This window comes from Pholcus phalangioides, unplaced genomic scaffold (genome assembly GCF_987345545.1).
Source record: "Pholcus phalangioides strain wild (caught in Gottingen) unplaced genomic scaffold, Ppha-v1.0 ptg000041l_1, whole genome shotgun sequence".
Lineage (NCBI taxonomy): Eukaryota > Metazoa > Arthropoda > Arachnida > Araneae > Pholcidae > Pholcus > Pholcus phalangioides.
In genome coordinates, this window is record NW_028301627.1 from 2,881,391 (window position 1) to 2,904,642 (window position 23,252).

At 37.5% G+C, this 23,252-nt stretch overlaps 2 protein-coding genes across 5 annotated transcripts in view; both read right to left on the reverse strand.

Moving 5' to 3' along the window:
* Window positions 1–23,252, reverse strand: part of LOC149065049 (uncharacterized) — a 99,570-nt gene that overhangs the window by 68,317 nt on the left and 8,001 nt on the right. The gene's annotated exons all lie outside the window — the stretch shown is intronic.
* LOC149065055 (uncharacterized) lies at window positions 13,225–22,734 on the reverse strand. Of its 4 annotated transcripts, none has more exons than XM_089254492.1 (2): window positions 22,576–22,734; window positions 13,225–16,515 (listed from the first exon to the last, which is right to left on the reverse strand). In XM_089254492.1, exon 2 carries the CDS (start codon window positions 16,195–16,197, stop codon window positions 14,998–15,000), a length of 1,200 nt encoding a protein of 399 aa, XP_089110618.1. In that variant the 5' UTR covers window positions 16,198–16,515; window positions 22,576–22,734; the 3' UTR covers window positions 13,225–14,997. The 4 variants fall into 4 exon arrangements, with proteins under 4 accessions (XP_089110618.1, XP_089110615.1, XP_089110617.1 ...); XM_089254489.1 differs by having other exon boundaries at window positions 13,225–16,854; XM_089254491.1 differs by lacking the exon at window positions 22,576–22,734 and adding an exon at window positions 22,471–22,562.

Here is a 23,252-nt window from a genome sequence, read left to right on the forward strand (position 1 = left end):
ATGTTTTTAGAATATGTTCCTCCACATCTCTGAAAAAGTAAATTGTTAATGTGCATGTACCTGTGTAATCTGTAATGACTCATTATAATAATGTAAATAAATTCAATGTAAATTTAAATGGGAGTATACGTAATTATTTTCAAGTCTCTCAATAACTTCTAATTAGTTTAGAATATGTTTAACCCTGGGTTAATACGGGGATTTGGGGTTGCTCTTCACTATAGAAGGAGACCTCAATCTCAGTAGGAAGTTACACAACGCGATGGGAAAAAGAATAATAGTACTGGCTTAAATGTAAAATGGGAACTGGCTACTAAGCATACGGGGAGAGCCAACAATGGTGCCGTGAAAGTAACGTTAAAATATAAATGATTTTGGAGACTTGAAAATAATTTTTAAATGTTTATAATTTTGTTTTCAAATAAGTTAATTAATTGAATCGGGTACTTGCACGTAATTAAACACTAAACAAAATGAGCCACAGTAATGAAGTAGAATCATCCGGTGACAGAGCAGCTGTCAAAATAAATACAATTGCGGGTTATTTAGGCCTCCTTAATAGTTTCTCCGGTTCAGAGCCGTCTTATCCGGCGGAATATTTCCTCCAATCTATAGAGGAAATTGGTAGAATTGCGGAATGGGCAGATACAGAAAAATTGATTGTGCTTAAAGCAAAATTGAAGGGAAGAGCCGCTGAATTTCTGGCAAACAGTCCGGAACTAAGAGAGGAAAGAAATTATGAGCGATTCAAGACAGAATTTTTGAGACATTTCAAGAATGAATTTCCTTTAACTTACCATCTCCAGAACTTTACGGGATGTAGACAAAAACCGAATGAATCGGTCAAAGATTTTGCCTCGCGTGTAAAAAATGCTGCTTTCGGTTTCCTGCAAGGAGCAAATTTCAATAGTCCAGACGTTGAACGATTGGCAGATCGTACTAAATTGTCACAATTTTTAGCGGGACTGAACCCTAAAATACAAAAACATGTACTAAACCATGACCCCCAAGATTTGGCCACCGCAATCAAATTTGCTGCCCTTGTAGAGGGAAATGAGGGAATTAGTCGGAACTATGGTACAGTAAATGCCATAGAGAGGCAAGCAACGGGCAATTCTTTTGAATTGAACACATTGCAGTCTATGTTAGCGGAAGTAGCGAAAGAAAGTATGCTCCAGCGTACATCAATGGAAAAATTGGCTCAAGAATTACGAGAAGTAAAAGAAGGAAATGTCCTTGCTCGTAGGGGAAGAGGGGTCCCACCACAAATGTCAACTACCCCACTTCCAGCTCAACGTAATATGCAGAGGTTTGAGGTGCCTCCGCGATTTTCAGGTCGAGGTTTCCAGCCGAGAGGGAATCTCGCGTGTTTTGGATGTGGGTCAACCACCCACCTATTGCGAAATTGTTTTCGCAGAGGGAATCCCCGTCAGCAGCAGGATTTTCGTAGGGGACAGGTTTCTTCCAATAACTGGGGCACTAGGGGAGAGACAGGGTTTTGTAAACAGCAGGTTTTCCGACCTCGGAAGTGACGGTCATGGGGTAGGGGAAGACATGTAAATAGAAAAGAAAACATTGTATATAGGATTCAACAAAATCAGGTTAGGGGTTTTCCTCTACCGATTGTGACAGTGAAAGTTGGAGATATAGAATTTTGTGCTCTTATTGATTCTGGTGCTTGTATTAGTGTAATTGATTCTAGTATTATGAATAATATAATGTGTACTGTGAAGTGTCGTCAATTAAGAAATCAAAATATTGAAATTCGTGGTGTAACTGGCCAGACGTTACCACACGAAGCGTGTTATAGCATACCTATAAATTTGGGAGAATTCAAAGTGAATCATAAAGTATATGTCTCCGAGTATGAGCTGAGTAGGGATTATAAGATGATTTTAGGTTATGATTTTCTCCAAAAGGGAGATTTTGTTTTTGATGTCAAAAGGGGCATGTTAAAGAATAAGTTTACAGAAATAAAACTATTGAATTCAGGGTGTGCTACAGTGCCGCAGGAAGAAAATGTATGTGTAAATTTAGTAATGCCTAATAAAATTTGGGTGCCCGCGCGTACTCAGAAAGTGATTACAGTTAATGTGCCAGGATTTGAATATGGAAGTGAAATAGAGGTTACGCCAAGAAACAATAAGCTGAGTGATTTGTGGGTAGCAAACTCAGTGGGAAAAATTGACGAGACTGGGAAAATTCAAGTATTAATTTCCAATATGTCTGAACAGCCCAGGCATGTGAATAAGGGTACAAAATTGGGAACTGGAACGATTTCGGAACAAGATGATGTTAGAGAGGCTCCAATTCCATTAAGGAAAAAGACATTGCCTAGACTGTCGGAACAGGATTTTGACCTAAATAATTTATCACCGTCAATAAAAAGAAAATTATTACCATTGCTCTTGAAATATACACATGTATTTGCCAGAGATGTTACGGAAATCGGGCGAACTACTTTGGCAAAGCACAAAATACCGTGGAATGGAACGCCGATACAGAAATCCCCACGATATAGAACTCCGTATCATTTAAGAGCGGAATTAAGGGCGCAAATAAACGATATGTTAGAGAGTGAAATTATTTCACCATGTGTCAGTAGTCATCCAGCTCCCACTCTTATGGTACGAAAGAAAAATGGCGGGTATCGATTGTGTGTTGACCTTCGTAAGACAAATGAAGCAATTCAATCGGATGAATATGCTCTTCCGTTAATTCAGGATATTTTGGCACAATTAAATGGCGCTAAATACTTTAGTAGTCTTGATCTTTGTAGTGCATATTATCAGGTCGAAATTGATGAGAATGATAGAAAACATCTGTCTTTCAGCAATGAAGAAGGGTGTTATCAATACAATGTTGTACCAATGGGGTTAAAAACAGCACCGGCAGCATTTCAGCGTCTAGCTGACAGTTTATTGTCGGAATTACATGATGAACATATTCATTGTTTCATCGATGATCTTTTGATAGCTAGTCCTGATATAGAAACCCATATCCAGAAATTAGAGCGAGTTTTTCAATTGCTTGAAAAGTATAACTTAAAATTAGCACCGAAAAAGTGTGATTTCTTGAAGAAAGAAATTAAATATCTAGGACATGTCATTTCCGAAAACGGTGTGCGTCCACATACCGATAATGTAAAAGCAATCGATGAATTTCCACAACCACGCACAGTCAAGGACTGTAGACGTTTCCTCGGAATGTGTAATTTCTTTAAGAAATTTATACCATTTTATTCGGATTATGCAAAACCTATTACGGATATGACTAAGAAAAATATCACATTTACATGGGGTCGGAGTCAAGAAGAAGCTTTTCAATATTTAAAGAAAGCATTACGAAATCCACCGGTATTAGCATATCCTAACTTTAATATGGACTTTATAATGTCGGCGGATGCCAGTAAGATAGGAATCGGATGCTGTCTATATCAACGGTATGAACAGGGAAATCATCCTATTGCATACATGTCCCGAAAATTTAAACCGGCTGAGCAGAAATATCCAGCAATTGAACAAGAATTACTTGCCATTATGGAGGGTATCAATTATTTCAGACCTTATTTATTAGGTAGACGGTTTACTGTGGAAAGTGACCACAAACCATTGAAATACTTGCTTAACCTTAAAACACATAATCCGCGATTGACGAGATGGTGTTTGAATTTGTCAGAATACGATTTTGAAATTGTTCATAAACCGGGTCGTGACAATGTCGTCGCCGATTGTCTAAGTCGACAGATAAATACTGTCGAAACTCACTCGACTTCGTTAGAAAATCGAATACGCGAAGCGCAAAAACTGGACCCACATTTAAAACCAATTATAGACATGTTAACTTCGGCTAATGTAGAGCCAGTCAAAAAGATGGTTGAGGCATATTTTATGAAGAATGGTTTGCTATGCCATTATGCTTCAAAAGACATTAGGCCTGTCAGAGAAGAGTATATTGAACAAATTGTAATACCGACTTTAATGCGAAAAGAAATATTGGAAGAAATTCATGATAATTTGAGTAGTCACATGGGTTTCGACAAAACATTTGAAAGACTGCGTAGTCATTATTTTTGGCCGGGATACTATAGAGATTGCCAAATTCACGTTAACACTTGTCGCATTTGTTTAGAAAGACGAAGTCATAATCCAAATAAGAAAGCACCATTACAACGGAACTTTATGCCAACCGAACCGTTTGAGTTAGTTTCGGTAGATATTATGGGACCATTCAACGTAACTATGTCGGGGAATAAATATGTTTTGGTCATGATGGACAATTTTTCTAAGTTTATTGAAGCCATAGCATTGCCAGATACGAAATCTGAAACGTTGGCGAAGACATTTTATTCCGAAATTATTGCACGATATGGACGGCCTCAATTTTGTCTTACAGACAGAGGTGCAAACTTGCATAAGTCAGTTTTTCGTGCCATGCTTGAGAAGTTGAAGATCAAACCTTTAGCTACCTCAGCATTGCACCCCCAGACAAATAGCAGTAATGAAAGGAGTCATGCGACAATTACGCATACTTTAGCGTGCATGATAACGGAAACCGAAGAATGGGATGATATGTTACCCCATGTTTTAATGTCGTATAGAAGTGCTGTTCATGCGGTGTTAAAGGAAACACCACATTTTGTCCTCTTTGGAAGAGATATGGTAACGGCAGGGGAATTGTTGAAAGAACCACCAGTTTTTAATTATTATGCGCATGAACAATATGTATTGCAGCTGCTGCCAAAGTTACAGAAAGCACATGATTTTGTACGTTCTAGCATGCTGCAAGCAGCAGAACGTCAAGAGCAGTATCGCGACAGAACGGCTGTTGACAAGAAGTTAAAATTAGGTGACTCCGTATATTTATTTACCCCGGGGAAACCCAAAAGAGGGGTGTCTCATAAATTATGTAGGCTATCCACGGGACCATATAGAATCATTGAACAAAAATCTCCAGTGTTATTTAGAATAAAAAACGTACATAAACCAAAAGATATTCAACTGGTCCATTCGGATAGACTCACAAAAGTATCATTACATAGGCCATATGACCCATTTCCTGAAATGAGGGAAAATGAGTCGCAAGTAGAGGACAGGTCAGAAGTAGAAATCGTAAGTGCAGGGGGAAATTCAGACGACGAAGAGGAAAAAGAAAATGAAGCCAATGGGGGGGAGTTACAACTGCCTGAGTTATGGCACTCGTACATAATCCCCAGAAGACAGACTCAGTTGCCTCCGAATGCAGAAGGGGGAAACCGAAACCAGCTGGGAAACCATGTCTCTCCAGAAAGTTTTCACGTAGATCCCCAACAGTTATCTTTTATTGATGACGCGTGTAGTGTAAATGAAACCGAAAATGAAAGCAGCTTAACTGCCGCGAATGTGGCTGATACTCAGTCAAATTCTGAGGCAACACGTTACAATTTACGTGCGCGCAATGTGTATGGTAGAGTGCAAAAATTGAATTCTATTGACAGGATGGCAGAAAGTACCAATCCTGCTGGAGATGGAGAGTTGGAAGGTGGAACTAGTAATGATGCGAGTAGCAATAATATGAATATTGCTGATAAATTATTTGCTTGGATGGCACAACCTAGTGCATCACAAGAGTCGGAAAAAACGGTGCTGGACCGATTAGCTGATAAATTGGCGAGTAAACTCTTAAATGTCATTGAGGTGAGGAATTGAAAAAAAAAAAAATCCAAAGAAAATTTAAAGTAAATCATGTTAATTTAATGAATAGTAATATTAAATTGACTTAATGCAGTGATGTGGAGGGACTAAGGAAGCATGGCAGGATTTGTTGAGTATGACTTCTCCATTAAAAAAAAAAAAAAAAAAAAAAAAAAAATCAAAACATAAGAATTATACCTTAAACGCATTCAATTAATTTCAGATTTTGGTGCTGGCGCTATTACCAGTGGTGGCGCTCAAACACAACGCAGAATATTGTTTGTTTAATGAAGGAACTAAGAAGTGTTCCCATGCGGTCCCCAAAGAATACCTCGAGTATTTCCCACGAAATAGTTGTGCTAGCTCAAAGCTATGTAGCCAGTGTGACCAGAAAAAGTGGATTAGTTACATTTGGTCACCACTAACGGAGGAGAAATTCATTACACCTCGCCTGTTCACAATATCACAAAATGCATCATTAACTGGAACGTCGCGAATCTTCGAATGTGATAAGGATGGATTTCCTTGTGCGTGCACTACTCAGTTGCCTTGTAATGGAACTGCCGAGTATTGCCAAGAAGTAAATTGCAGTAGGGAATCAGCATGCTTTTGCCACATTAAGGTTGGTCGATCCAATATATTTCATTATGACGGTGTTAAAAGAATTGATGAACCCCGAGTTATATCTTTGACGTTTTGTGAGCACCCATTAGAATACTCACAAACACATCAACGTCATAGAAGGTCGCTACTTGATGAAGAGGAGGCAATATTCACCTTGAATGGTGAAACTTTGGAATTTCATGATCCTATTGTGGCAGTGTCATCTCCAGGACTGTTGATCGTGCGTAAAGAGGGCCTGGAAACAATAATTCACTTTAATCTCACATCTACTCAAGCCGTAGTTCCAGAAAACTTTCTTCGTTTTCCAGGGATATTGCGATTTATTTTCGTAGCCGAAAAAGGCGGTCACACGATACGAGAGGAGCTGCATGTCAATGGTCGTACGATATGCAGAAAGTTACCGTGCTTCTTTTGTATAGCAGCATTTCAGCATTTGAAATGTCTTCCAGCAACGGCAGCATATTTCGTCTACACCCTGTGTATATTGTTAGCTTCAATAACAATAATTTACTTAAAATCCGCATTGGTGGCGATTTTCCAAGTGGTAAAAACAACAGTGGTGGTTGTTTACCAGATATTTCGATTGATTAAAGGAACGGCTCGAATTACGATGATAGGAGGTGCTCATGTGGGAAATCGTTTGCGAAATTCAGTACAACAAACGCAAGAGTACCTTAATCGTGTAGGGATGCCAGAGCATGCAGTGAACATGCTGGTACTAATAGCATTATTTGCTATGGTGCAACCCTCATCAACCCTATGCAATAATCATTTAATCGTGCAATCGACTACGGCAGAGTGTGAAGATGTTCACGATGCGCAATCATGTAAAATGACCACTCAAGCGACGGTGACACTAGAAAATTTACATTACACTCACTGTTTATGGTTTCAGGATGAAAATAAAAATAATTTATTTTCATTGAGTATCAAACTGAATAAAGTTAGATGCTCATGGAATACTCAGAGGATGTACTTTACATTTCCCACGGAATTGAAGGCGGTAGCACAGGTAGCGTGTCCTCAAAATGTTATGTGCGGTTGGGGAGAACACTGTGTTTCTGGTAAAAGGTTCTCAGCCGAAACAACGGAATCTAAACAGTTTCCGGGAATTAACAGATGTATTGCGATTGATGGAGGTTCATCGTCGTGTCATATAATAGACTCGCAACCTTGTTTATTTTACAGAGCTTTTCTGGTTCCAGACTATCTCCGTACCTACGAAATCAGGGCGATTACAGGGTATACTTGCTCATACGATCTCGAAATGGAGGAAAGTATGAACGGAACATCACAAGCCACTGTGATGAATTACGCGATGTCTACAACGAACGGCATAAAAATAAAAGTTCTAGGAGCTTATGATCAACCGACTCAACTTATACAGAAGTCGCTCATTAGGCGTGTCGGAAAACAACGTGAAGCATATATGGAATATGTTTCGCCAGCAGGGGTGCCTCAAGATAACGCAATCGGGCAGGTTCAAGCAAATGCATCACTAACAAAAACTTTCATTTTCGCGGAAAGTAGCATCGTGTGTAGTGCATATGAGGAGTTGCTTCGTTGTGACATGAAGAATTCCGCGCTCAACCGTATGATTGATAGCAAAGTCGCTGCGCTTCCTCGCACCATAGGCTATCATTATTATTTCATTGATGAAAATGAGCAGTTGAAATCGGAGCTGCTTTTCACCAAACCTGTGAATGTGCAACTCATCTTTGACAACTATAACATTGTAGTTGAAAGAAGAACAGTGTGTCCTAAATTTCAAAGTGAGGAAATCACGACAACTGGCTGTTATGCCTGTGCGCCACTCGCCAGAATGACGTTCATGGCATATTCGACGTGTGCTGAGGGCATGGTGACTGTCAAGTTTGAACGAATCGAGGTCGCTACTAGTACTCTGAGACTACAATCTACACCCACTAAACAGTTGGTAGAATTTAAGGCGGAAACCAGGTGCATTTCCGACAAGCTATGTCTCTATGGCCGTACCGTACATACCTGCCAGCCGCTGTCGTTTTGCTTAGAAGCTGCAGACATTGAACTGTTGCATCCGAATTTAACTACATTGCAGTTTTACGCAGGACAAGTATCTCCTGATCGTTGGTTTTCCGGTTGGAATAGACTTCCCAATACATTCCTGTCACACTTTTCAAGAATTATTTTAATGACATTTCTAACGATATTTATTTTTATTTTCAGTTGTTCTACTCTTGTTTCTCTATGTAGACGATAAGAAGAAATGGAGAAGGTCATTGTATATATGATTTATTTAGGTACAAGCAGACTCACCTTATGATTCTCCCATTGGAAGATGATGTTAGCGAGATCTGTTGTCCTATCACATATTCTATTTTTCAAATGGATTTTCTGTTTATCATTTATGTTTAATTACAAGCTTTAGTTGAGGGATATTTATTCATGTGCTAGTAAATTTAATATTTTAATGTTTTGAAAGAATATATGTTATTACTTATGTAACCCTTAAGTATTTGTGGACCTTGAAGTCAAATAATTTTAGTACTTGCATGAACATAATCGATATGTGGTGAAGGTAGAGAGTAATAATCATTCTAGCTGCAGTATTTGAAATTTTATAGAAAGAATTGCATTATATGGTGTTGTAAAATGAATGATATAAGTATGATTGTGTTTATCATGAAACAGTTATGTGTTTTGAGTATGACTTACCCCAACCCAGCCTAGTATAGTATACAATATTGTTGTTTCAATTCAAATCAACAATATGATGAAAGGGTAAATGGAAGAGGAGGAATGATTCAGTAGTTAACTAGTCCCAGGCTGAGAGGATTGAAAATTTGCTGTGAGCAAATTTTTCCGGCAAGGGGAGGAATGTTAACTTGATGAGTTAATTAAAGATAGTTAATCTTAACGAGATGAGTTAATTGATGGTAGTTAGGGAAAATCGAAATAGTTTATAGATATTATATAATGGTAGTAGTTTTTCATGGGAAAACGAGCAGAAAAAAAAAAGAAAAGTAAGAGGTTACAGTGAAGGTAAAAGAAACCTACGATAGTATAAGAAAGTAGGTCAGGAGGCAAAATTTTGGGTAATAGTGAATCGCATGTGATGGGAAAGTTTAATCCTAGGAGACAGACTGTTGAATTTATGGGAAAAGCTATATTTTGGAATGCAGTTGTATGTAGTCGAAGATAATAAAGGAAATGTAATAAAACGGGACCCTAGTTGAGAACGTTAGGTGGGTAAAATAATATTCGTGTCAAGCTGAAGACCGTGGCACTGGAAATCTTATGAAAAATAAGATAAGGCTAATCTTTGTCGCTGGTCAAATGCATTGATTTACGAAGGAATGTGCGTCTAGACGGTTTCTATGGACGTGGAGCGGATCTAAATTAAATGGCAGGGTCAAAGGTTATGGGAATGTGAGATTTTCCCAGAGAAGGAGATGGGCCAATGAAATTATGTTTAATACTAAAAAGTGGTTCAGACGGGAAAAGAGAATTTCAAGATGGGCGAATGGAAAGTCTTGAAATAGCGCAAAAAGGTGGAGTTGAAATTATCAATCAAAATATAAAGAGATTTTAACAGAGAGAGGGGAAGGGGAGGCATTCCGCAAGAGAGAGGAGAAGAGAGAGTTTTTGGTAGTTAGATCAGAGGGAGAGAGAGTCGGGATCTTAGGACAGAAGGATGACGTCGAAGAAATTGTGGTCTAGGATCTTTGATGGGGTAAGTGGTGCTCAATATGTATTGTCATGTTTTTAGAATATGTTCCTCCACATCTCTGAAAAAGTAAATTGTTAATGTGCATGTACCTGTGTAATCTGTAATGACTCATTATAATAATGTAAATAAATTCAATGTAAATTTAAATGGGAGTATACGTAATTATTTTCAAGTCTCTCAATAACTTCTAATTAGTTTAGAATATGTTTAACCCTGGGTTAATACGGGGATTTGGGGTTGCTCTTCACTATAGAAGGAGACCTCAATCTCAGTAGGAAGTTACACAACGCGATGGGAAAAAGAATAATAGTACTGGCTTAAATGTAAAATGGGAACTGGCTACTAAGCATACGGGGAGAGCCAACAACACAATTCGCGATGAAATAATGACCGTTACATTTTAAAAACTTCACACATACTTCAGGTGAAACATAGACTGTTGTATGAATGAGAAGCACAGTAGAGAGAGTCTACAGATAATTACCCCCATTGTTCAGGCAAACGTCCCAACGTAGTACAAGTTTTTCGATACCTTTTATGAGTAAAGACGAAGGCTGATGATGGAACTACTTTTCCACAGCACCATGCCCAGCTTGATTGCAGGTGAAGCGCTAGCCTTTCAGGCCCTTCTTTAACGATCTGAACACGTGGTAATCGCAAGGCCATAGATCCGTACTTCACAGCAGCAAGCACGCAGAGTTGTCTTTGTTGCTTCGGCAGTGTGCGGCCTTGCGTTATCAAGAAGCAAAATCACACCTCGCAACACCATAGTGTGGTACTGCCCAGAGGCCATAATTCTCATAATCGTCAGCAATTGTGAGTTTTGTCCTGAATTGTGTCCGACCGTTCATGTACAGTCCCGTTCAGTGCACACGAGCTTCAAGGAAAGATTGAGATATTCGTTGCTTCTGTAGTCTAGTGGTCTAGGGCGTTCACCAGGAAACTAAGAGGACGTGTGTTCGATTCCCCGCAGGGCAGTTGAATTTCCTCTAATTCCAGAAAAATATATCTGCGCATCAGCTAGCTGTTAATAACCTTTGGATAGCGGAGAGTGACGTCATCCTCGAAATGTCGTATGTCGGGGCATAATGTCATTTAGAGTGGTGAAAAAAAAATTAATTTTGGCTTGAATATTATTGGCATGATATCAGAAAGAAAGAACTGAGCTACCTCAAGCGTCAACAAGGAGTCGGTGATGTAATCGTCTGGGATGCGTTCAATGCTAGTGAAAAAATGCAGTTAGCTGTTATATCTGAACGTCTGAATGCTCAGACATATCGGGAACTGTTGAATCAGTATCTAATTTCATTTTTTGAATCCCAAAATGGCTCCACAGTTCAATTTCTACAGGGCAATGCACCCCTTCACAACGCAAATTCGACCTGGGAATGATTCCTTGCAAATGGACTGGCCCGCGTGTTCTCCGGTATTCAATCCGATGGAAAACACATGGGCTACAGCGGCACATAAAGTGCATGTGCATGCGAGTTCTCAAAGAGTTTCTAAGAACATTACACAAAACTGTTTTGACAAAATGCAAAAATTCTTGTAGTGCCAACTCATTTGTATGCACTGCCTTGACGTATGTAAAGCAGAAGGAAGATAGTTATCGATACGTGTAGCTGAAATTAATTAGCTTGGGGCTTTTATTGTCTAACTTTTCCCTAAGCGATAAGGGATAGTAAAGAAGAAGTTGAATCTAGGTTGGCAGATAACATTGGCGCTGACCCAGAATTATTTTTCATGTGTGTCAATGATGGATATAAGGGGACAGTTGGTCTCGCCTCTCGGTAGGAGGGTCTAGGGTAGAGAGCAGTGTAGGTATGTGCAGGGCCATTTTAAGGGTATCATGGGCCCCCGGACCAAATGATTCATCTGAGGCCTTACCTGGAAATTCTCAAAAATTCAATTACTACTCGTTTTTCTGAGGCCCCTCTTCTCTTGATGCGCCCGGGTGAGCCCATACATTAAGACGGCGCTAGGTATGTGTAATGCTTTCAATAACATTTTCGCGTCAGCCTTTAATAGTGAAGGCGAAATACAAAGTAACGATGTGGCACGGGGTGACAAAGTCGTTAACGATATTTAAGTGGGAGAGATGTGTGGAAGTCCTAAAACGTTTCTAAAAAATGTATGTGCAAGCAAAGCACCAGGACTAGATGATATTGTTCCGAATGATTTCTCACATCGTTTTTAAAGATACGACAGATTTTCGGGAAAAGTCTCCCATGGTTCAAAACTGGCGACGCCTCCTTTTTTGAAGTCATACGAGAGTTTCTGGATCAATTCGAGTGTATCTTGGTATTTCCAGTTTGGTAACAGGAAATTACTGTCCAGCGAGGTTCTCAAAAAATTGCGCTATACTTAATCTTCGTAACAATATCTATCTTAGGATCTTCGGGGAATATCACTTCCCAGAAGACTCTAGGATAGATATTGATATAAATTATTTGAGCCCAGTCGCAGATTTACAGGAGCAGTGTTGCTGAAAGTATCGTCCCAAGGGATTGGAAGCTTGCTAATGTGGTTCCGATACTTAAAAAGGGTAGTAGAGAAGCTGTGTCAAATTATCGTTCATTAAGTTTGACGAGCTCCCTCTCGAAAATTTTGGAAATTATTATCAAAAGGCAATTGGTGAAGTGGATAGACGAGAATAATGTATTGTCGGATAATCAGCATGGGTTCAGGCAGAAGAAGTCATGTGTAACTAATCTCTCCTTTGCGTCTATGATGACGTGACTAAGCTTTGGGTAAAGACAAAAATGTCGATGTTGTTTATGTTGATTTCCGAAGACATTCCATCAGGTCCGTAGCTAGAAATTTCGTTCGGGGAACCAAAGTAATAGAACAATAGGTTTGGCCATCTTTTTCCCTTTTTTAAGTCATTATCTCACATTGCGTGGGGACAAGACACCAAGTCCCCCTCTCTACGGCCTTGACCAACATGCTATGTAGTTTATTGATATTGATTGATACATTCCAAAGGTTTCCCAATGAAGAGTTGACTTATTCTAATTAATTATAATGCCTAAGACACAACGGATTTGACTATTTATTAGCTGTTTGCTTTCTTGTTAAAGTCACAAGACTTTTGACCCTCCATACAAGTGATTAAATTTCGCTTTCTGATTTTGCAAAGCATTTTTTTGGTTAAAATAGTTTGTAATGAGATTCAGTGTGTATTTCATAGAATAAAGTTCATTAAAAAGTTCAAATACAAAATTTGTAGACAATTTTATTGTTGCCAAAAAGACTTTTGAGCGCCACTGTATACTCAAATACAAAGAATGAAGAACGATTATCTGAAAAACCACAAAAAAAACATGCACACACAATCTTCGTTACATTCTTAAGATATCCGACTACCTTTCTTGGTACTTTTTTATAAAATGGTACTTTAACATTTTTCGATACAAGGTCTCTCAAAACAATGAAAAAAATAAATTTTGGACTAGGTATTGCATTTTTAGGTCTAATTTTTAGCAAAATTAATGTAACATTCGAAATACGATTGCAAAATATTCTATGATGGAAAGTTATTTTCACAGTACATTCAGCAAGTGAAGATGCGGGTTTTGAACCAAAATGTAACAGATTGTAATTTTATGCTCATGAGTTACACACAAAGGCGGAGATAGACTTGGAAGTCGGGGGGGGGGCACGATGATGATGTCAATTCATATATACATTAGATCAGTCGACTTCACCTTTGACATTGCCGCGCCTCCCCGTATCTCCGCCCATGGTTACACAAGAAATCTGTTGATGTACGTGTGAATTTTTCAAATTTCGTTTTACATATCGTGTGTAAAACATTGTAATGAAACAAATACGTATGTTAGACCTTAGATTTTTTTCGTTAATAACGTTAACAATGTATGACAGAATATTATATTAAAATGTTGTAATGAGACAAAATAGACTTTTAGAAGCCATGTTCAAACTCTTGGCAAAAAATGCCATCCGTAAAACGTACTCAAGATTTTTTATTCACAGATCACTTGATGTAAAATCGCTACACTAAAGTGGCCGTAACTTCGGTTCTAAGCTACAAACTAATACAAAGCCACAACTGGCAAAATACCCAACGAGGTGGCTGAGGAACAAGATGCCCAGTGCAAATATGGATGTGCAATTACGAAAACAAAGCCTGCTTGGGAATCGAAAGAGGGCTTTCATAAAAAACGGATATGTAAATAATTTTTTTTCGTACTAACTGATGCCCTAATATGATCTAATATTACCAAAGTTATCATGTATCACTCAAGAAATCACTTTCTTGAATGCCCTATAATTTTTTTCTCCCTTTCCCCATACTTTTGTTCTTATGGCATTCGACGAATGACGAATTTGTAATTTATAAAATAGCATAATTTACGATATTAACCTTAATAGAAAACAAATTTGAATATAATATACATATTATTTATTAAGCATTACATACTTTCTAATAACTATCAATTACCGAAAAAAACACAGTAACAATTACAATTCGAAAGCATAGTGTTAATTTGAGCAAAATGTACTTAAATGTGAAAAAATTGATGAGAGATTGAATACGGATCGATATAAATAACGATTGAAATATGGACTATCCTTCGCGTATTCGGAAACATCTTGATCAAATTGTCAATTTTCCAGTACATCAAAAAAAAAATTTTCTTTTCGAATGAACTACTTAATCGTGCCAAAAAGCTTTAACGAAAAGTTTTCACCCGATGGAAATCGCATTCATATGGTTTTTTCTCCAGTCTCTTACGAATATCGAAATTTCCTATTTGAAAAACCGTTTTACAACGTAAATCGCAGAGATTTTATTACAATACTAGATAACCGTCTTCTTTACAATGAAATGCGATCACAAAGTTAATGGTCAATTCAGAAAACAGATACGAGAGGGGTCTTGGGGGTGCCCTCAAGATGTGTACTCTTTTATGAGCTGAAAAAGTTCCACCGAAACATCGCACTCATGTGGTTTTTTCTAATGAAAATTTAAATCGCAGATTCTTGAAAATGCTCTACCACAAACATCGCAGTCATGTGGCTTCTTCCAGTGTGAACTCGTTTGTGGGATCTGAAATTTCCGATTTGAGAAAACTTCTTACCACAAAAATCACACTCATGTGGTTTTTCACGAGTGTGAATTCTTTTATGATATTTCAAACATCCGTTTCGAGAAAACATTTTACCGCAAACATCGCACTTATAAGGTTTTTCTCCAGTGTGAACTCTTTTATGAATATTCAGACTTCCGATTTCAGAAAACGTTTTACCACAAACATCACATTCATGTGGCTTCTCTCCAGTGTGGACTAGTTTGTGAGATTTTAAATTTCCGATTTGAGAAAACATTTTCCCACAAACATCGCATTCATGCGGCTTCTCTCCAGTGTGAACTCTTCTGTGAACATTTAAATTGCTGGTTTGAGAAAACATTTTGCCACAAACATCGCACACATGTGGCTTTTCGCCAGTGTGAATTTTTTTGTGAATGTTTAAAGAGCAGGTTCGGGAAAACTTTTTACCACAAACATCACACTCATACGGCTTTTCTCCGGTGTGAACTGTTTTATGAAAATTTAAACTTCTAATTTCAGAAAACGTTTTACCGCAAACATGGCACTCATATGGCTTCTCTCCGGTGTGAACTCTTTTATGGGCATTTAAATTGCTGATTTGAGAAAATGTTCTACTGCAAACATCGCACTCATGTGGTTTTTCTCCAGTATGAACTTTCTTGTGGGCATTTAAATCGCAGATTCTTGAAAATGCTCTACCACAAACATCGCACTCATGTGGTTTCTCTCCGGTGTGAACTCTTTTGTGGGATCTCAAATTTCCGATTTGAGAAAACTTTTTACCACAAAAATTGCACTCATGTGGCTTTTCTTGGGTATGAACTCTTTTATGAGATTTCAAACTTCCGTTTCGATAAAACTTTTTACCACAAACATCACACTTATATGGTTTTTCTCCTGTGTGAACTCTTTTATGAATATTCAAACTTCCAATTTCAGAAAACGTTTTCCCGCAAACATCGCACTCATGTGGTTTCTCTCCAGTGTGAACTATTATGTGAGATTTCAAATTTCCTATTCGAGTAAACGTTTTTCCGCAAACACCGCATTCATATGTCTTTTTTTGGATCTCAGTTCTCTGACGTCTGTTCAAAAGAGAATTTTTCGAAAACATTTTTGTGTAGTTATGACACTCGTGCAGATTTTCTCTGGTGCTGGAGCAATCATAAGACGTGTTCAGAACGCTTCACGTTCAGTGGAACCGAAAATAACTTGAATGGGGTTTTTATCTACATCGGGTGACTTCTTACCATACGCTCCTCCCATTTCAGTGGAATTGGAAGACCATCAAAGATATACTTTAACTAAGAGTAGAGACTGTCAATTCAAATACTTTTATCTGATTCCGATATTGTTAAAAAAGATGTCATTCTATGTTCACTTCCATACAATTGACAATTTTCTTCTGATATTCCCGAAGATCTCCAGTTGTCTGGAAGAAATAGAGTGATATGTCATTATCATCATGGATTAAAATACACAGGGTGGTTGTATTCAAATTGTCCCTACTCAGACCATTAGAGCTCGTTCTGGGTGACGTATATCATTGCAACTTGGTATATACGTTATATTGACGGACTCGCATAGCGAGGATCCGGGTTCAAACCCCATCGTCGCCACAGTGGCGGCTTGAAGAAAAAGCGGAAAAAAATAAAAGCGGCCCACCGTCGCCGCAGTGGCGGTTGAAGTTGGTTTTCTGAGGTTCCCAACTTCGAGGCGTGAATGCGAGCCAATCTCCTCTGTCAAAGTCTCGTTGAAGAGAGCAACAGGCCTGCAACGGTATAATTATTCATTCATTACACTTTACTCACTATGAGTTGAGAAAAACTTAGTTTAAAAAAATTGATTGCAGATGGCAGCACTACACATATATAACAAGCTTTACACAGAAACAAACTTCACGGAAGGTTTACTATACGCCCCACTCCTGAGGGCGATAGAAGCTTACGGTTTAGTATAAGATCCTATGAGTTGATTTGAGTTGGGAAGCGAAGAGAAGAAAAAAATTTTGAACAAGGGGGCGATGGAACGAAAAGTTTGGCAAACTATGGGTTAAACCTTAGCTTCGGAATGCACAAAAAAAAATCGATCGCAAAAAAATTTATGGCATTATCTGAAGTCCCGATAACTACATACGAATTTTTCCCCATTTATTATATTGGTTCGTTCCTTGTAAAAGTGATAACAATACCCAAATAACAACGTTATCCGCGATTATAAGCGACGTGGACTGTATATCAGCTAATTGGGACCAAAATTTATGGAAAAACCTATCTTTTTCCAACTTAATACAGGTATATTGCACTATAGTACTTTCCTAAGCTTCAGAAAATGTAACTTGCCTTGTGACTGATTCGGGTACGGCGAAAAAAAGACCGTATTTCTCCCCCAAAATCTGTGCAAAAGATAGTAGCATGCCACGTGGTCCATCGAAACAAATAAGCTGCTTGTGTTTGTAGGCAAGAAAACCCACTTTTGATTGTGGGTTGAAATTGACTGAGAGTTGAATTGGCATTAAAATACTCGTTAGGAGGGGCAATAACGTTGAACTTTGAACATCTTCTCTACAGAAACAGCAGATACCATAGAAGTCTTGCGATTCAATTTCTAAATCACGGCCAAGTTTTTATCTTCATAACTCAGTGTTTTCCAAAATGGGAATGGTCCAGGGGGAAATAGAACCTGCGGATTTTACATACGATCCTATAGGTTCACTTGAGTTCGGAAGCGATATGAGAAAACATTTCTGAAGTAGAGGGCGATGAAACAAAAAGTTTGGGAAATTATCGTGTAACCTATGAGAAATCAGTTTAGTTTCATTACAAAATCTTGATCAAATAAACCATTTTTTTATTTGATTAACATTTAATAATTAATCCCAGCGATCAATATTCTTGTGATTACGTTAGAATTTCAGAAATGCAAATTTTTCCATTGAAAATTGCGTAACTCCGAAACCGCGCAATCGTTCTCCTTTGTCAGTTTTCGAATCTGGTAACCCTAGGGGATGATGATGATACCAATTCATATCTATAGCCTAGACATTAGATCAGTTAGCTTCGTTATTGATGCTGCCCCCACGCATCCCTGCATATGCCTCGCACCATGTTACGTATGTGATTGCCTTTATATCGGACAGATGGCGCTACAACACCATTATATTGTATCACCGCTTTTGGAAGTTTAGTTGAGTTCGCGCCACGTCATTGTTACGACAGCATCTGGTTTTCATGCGTCTGTCATTATCGTGTATTTGAGTATGTTTGTAATCAAAAATAATGGCTAATCAGCTGGACCATTAAATAAGCACAAAATGCTGGCGACCGAGGATTAAAAAAATACCAGAACCGTAGTACTTGTTTTGAAATAGCTAGGCAAACTCAACTAGTGGGCACCGCCATTGAGATTATATTACTGAAGAGAATATGACGTCACCGGTCTCCGCCCTGGCAGTGCTGAGAACTTTGTCCCCAACATCTTTCTCGGAAGATGACGTGACTTGGTGAAAACAAAACACAATCCCCCGTTTATTTTCTTATGGCATCCACAGGAATTTAAAACAATAAAAGAAAGAAAGAATTTCAGCATCGATGAGATAATCCCAGAATGACAGAGATAATTCCAGAATTAATGTAAGAGATCATTTCAGCATTGATAAGAGTGATAATTCCAAAATTAATGAGAGACAATTTCAGCATTGATAAGAGTGATAATTCCAAAATTAAAGAGTGATAATTCCAAAATTAATGAGTGATAATTCCAAAATTAATGAGAGATAATTTCAGCATTGATAAGAGTGATAATTCCAAAATTAATGAAAGAGATAATTTCAGCATTAATGAAAGATAATAATAAAATTAATGAAAGATAATTCCAAAATTAATGAAACAGATCATTTCAGCATTAATGAAAGATGATTTCTGAATGATGAAAAAGTGATAATTCCAAAATTAATGAAAGCAAGAATTCCTGAATTAAGGAAAGAGACAATTCCAGAATTAATGAAAGAGACAATTCCAGAATTAATGAAAGAAAAATTCTAGAATTAATGGAAGAAATAATTCCAAAATCAATGAAAGAGGTAATTTCAGCATTAATGAAGTGATAAATTCCAAAATAATTGAAAGCGCTAACTCCAGAATTAATGGAAGATAATTCCAGAATTAAGGAAAGAGATAATTCCAGAATTAAGGAAAGAGATAATTCCAGAATTAAGGAAAGAGATAATTCCAAAATTAATGAGAGCAATAATTCCAGCATTAATGAGAGCAATAATTCCAGCATTAATGAAAGATAATTTCAGATTGATGAGAAAATGATAATTCCAAAATTAATGAAAAATAATTTCAGCATTGATAAAAGTGATAATTCTAAAGTTAATGAAAGATATAATTCCAGAATTAATGATATAATTTCACAATCAATGAAATAAATAATTCCAGAATTAATGATATAATTTCACAATCAATGAAATAAATAATTCCAGCATTAATAAAAGAAATAAATAATTCCAGCATTAATAAAAGAAATAATTTCAGCATTAATAAAAGAAATAATTTCAGCATTAATGAAAGAAATAATTTCAGCATTAATGAAAGATAATTCAAGAATTAATAAATGAAAATTCAAGGAAAGAAATTATTCCAGCATTAATGAAAGAAACAAATCCAGAATTGATAAAAGCAATTATTACAGAAGTAATGAAAGAAATAATGATTAATAAAGAAAATAAATTCAGATTTAATGAAAGAAAATAATTTCAGATTTAATGAAAGAAAATAATTTCAGATTTAATGAAAGAAAATTCAAGAATTAATGAAGGAAAATTCCAGAATTAATAAAGGAAAATTCCAGAATTAATAAAGGAAAATTCCAGAATTACTAAAGGAAAATTCCAGAATTAATGAAATAAAATTTCAGAATTAATAAAGGAAAATTCAAGGAAAGAAATTTTTCAGCATTAATGAAAGAAATAAATCCAGAATTGAAAAAAAAAACAATTATTCCAGAAGTAATGAAAGAAATAATTAATAAAGGAAATAATTCCAGATTTAATGAAAGAAAATTCCAGAATTAATGAAGAAAAATTCAAGAATTGATGAAAAAAAATTTTCAGCATTAACGAAAGAAATTTTTCCGCATTAATGAAATAAATAATTTAATTTTTTTTCATCTTTAGATGAGTTCTCTATCCTTGTTTTTAATCTTTAAAACCCAATATTTCGAGACTGAACTGTATATTTCAATGGAGAAATTGCCAGGTACGAATTGTGTTTTCACCAAGTCACATGATTTCCTTGCATTTGATGTCGCTGCCGTCACGGTGGCTGGATGTTCCCTCCAGTAATATAAGCTTGATGGGCACCGCACTGTTCCAGTTTTGTTCTGAATTAACTGTTTTGAACTAACAGTAACTGTTCGATGAATCAGTTGAAAATTGGAATAGCTATGAGGAGCGATTGGAATCTTATTTCTCTGTCTATGATGTTTTCTTCTTCCAAAATTCTAATAAATCAGTACATGTCTGAATGTTTTTTCTGAGAATATGTGAGACACTTTAGGTATTCATCTTGCCAGTAATGCTTATTTTGTGTTGTTAGTGCTTCCATCTGTCTTTCATGTTTCTTAGTGAAGATAGTAAATGCTTAAATTTTTACGTTATTTAACTATCCTATTGAAGGTCTGCACGCTCTCTGCAAAGGGATTACTTTGATAGATTTCTTGACCAGCTCAAATTCCCCCCCCCCCCAAAGTTCGAAAACTGTAAAAAAAAACTTCAGCCGACCACCAATGAGTGGCTGATGGGGTTCGAACCCGAATCCTCACAATGCCCACACAACGGCAAGCAAGAATGACTGCCAATATCTGGATTCATGATATTTTAGGTATATCAAACAAGCAATAAAAAATAGGCCTGTCTTAGTGCATGGGGCCTGCCCAGAGAGCGAGTCAATGACACCCCCGTGGACAAGAAATGCTCGATTATAGGAAAGATTTTTTAGGCGAGCTCTCTGTTGCTGGACATTTGAGATAAAGGCCAATGGTTCTATAGTTAAATGGAATCATGGGGAATTCAAGTCAAAATTTATTAATTAGCCAGAGAATTAATGTAAATTTTTCAACATCAGGAAAATAGGACAAAACACAAAAATAAGCCCTAATGCACATTGTGGGGCAAAAATTAATAGGAGAACGAATCTTATTTTTGGGGAAACACCGTTTGTGCTACATACAGTAGCTTGATCAAGAGTTATGCCAATGTATTGGTTCGGCATATTTTTATTTATGTCCCGGATGATGAAATCCTTATCAGGAAGTTCTTTGGGAAATTCTCCTCCACGGGAGTCATTACCCACGCTTATTGGGGCAACAGCGAAAGAAAACTCTTTTTACATGATCGTCTCTTAAGGGCAGAAAAATTTCTAGGACCGGCTCTGTCCGCCCCTACAAAGAAATGATTGAGCTCGAGAATCAGGGCTGTCTCCTGACGCGCCAGAGCAACACCTTTTATAGCAGATAGCTTCCGTGCTGAGCTTTGAAGTCATCCATATTACCCGTAGCCATTGGATATAGCCATGGCCCCCACAAGGAGGGGGGCTGACAGGGGCTCTAGCCCTGGGGCACAGGACAGTTATTTTTTGCTTTTTCAAGGTATAAATTAACCACAGAAGGGGCCCGTAAAAAGTATGACCGGGGGCCTACAAACGATCCCAGTCTGGGGGCCCCACTCCAGGATGTGGAGGTCATGGATATAGCAGGCCGACGTTTGTGGAATCTTCACCTTTTTTTTGCAGTATATCCAATGATTATAGGGGAAATGGGCAACTCAGTGACGTCATGAGCTTCACGCGGAGTCTTTCTGCTATGTACGGTGTTGGCTGGAGCAGCACCTCTTAGAGATAGAAGGCCTCTGCAGTGCTTGCCATAAACGTCATTCAGACTACCTAGCAAGTTTGCCACATTTTGAAACACAGCATCCTATTTCGTTTCTTCTTATTTTTGCGTAGAATCTTCCTGATTGGCTCACAAATACCGCATAGTGATTGGATGTAGGGCATAGAAATAGCCAATTCTGAGCCCGATCATTTCTTTTCCCCACAACGATGATACTGGTACGAGCAGGGATTTTTTTCCCCTGCCTATACTGAGGGAAAATGGACTACTTACTGACGTCACAAACAGAGTGCAGAGGCCTTCTATCTCTAGGGGCTGCTGGCCGGAGTCGGTACCAGCTGACATCATCGCCCTGACAGAACCGATTGATTTCCATTGGCTATCCTGGAATTCCAAGTTCGATCTTTAGTTAGAAGTAGAACCCCTTTATACACTGTATATACTTATGTATATAAAGGCGTCTTAGTTAGAAGTAAGCAGTGACGTAACGCACCTGATCCGAGGCCACGTCCACTGAATCAACAAAGGGATGAGACAGGACTTACTGTATAGCCCTGCTCGCGAATAAGTCAAGACGACCCTACATGCATCTACTGACCTGTATTTGAATCTGTCCAAGAAATTAGTGAATTTACGTTAAAAAAAAGGATCCTAATTATATTCCATTATGACCATTTAATGATCCTTTAACGATCGAAATCAACGAGAGCACGATCTCAACAGCAGTGCCCGTCGAGTAAACATAGTCGACTGTGACCAAAATCAACTCTCAAGATTAACAAAGTTCGTAGTTGTTGTCTTACGATCTTTCGAGATCTTTTTTTTTTTACATGACGTCATACTCTTCTTATGAAGACTACCCATTTTCCTATGGGATATTTTTCATTTTCCTTGGCACTAAACTTTTCTAAAACTATTTTATCAATTTATTTTTCCTAAAATTTTAAATTTTTTCCTTGATTTTCGGAAGTTTATGTGGTCATACATTTTTTTTTATCTATAGCAAAAGCGCCATCTTCCGAGAAATTCAATAATCTTTTTCTTATTATAAGATTTCATTACAGTTTTACGATAGTTTTCTCAGAACGTTACGATAAAATTCGTATAAGACTTTCTTGTTACGATTCTGTCATGGCAGACGATGATTCCGTTTTTCAGGAGATGGCGCTCGTGTATCCAAATAAAAAAAAAAGAAGCAGTTTGGAGAAGAATGTTCCAAAAAAATCAAGGAAAAAAAAAATTAAAAATAAATGCTGAATATATATTTTACCATAA

Excerpts from the sequence above, each read along its gene's own strand:
- LOC149065055 (XM_089254492.1), bottom strand. The coding sequence starts at position 16,197 with ATGTTTTCGAAAAATTCTCTTTTGAACAGACGTCAGAGAACTGAGATC.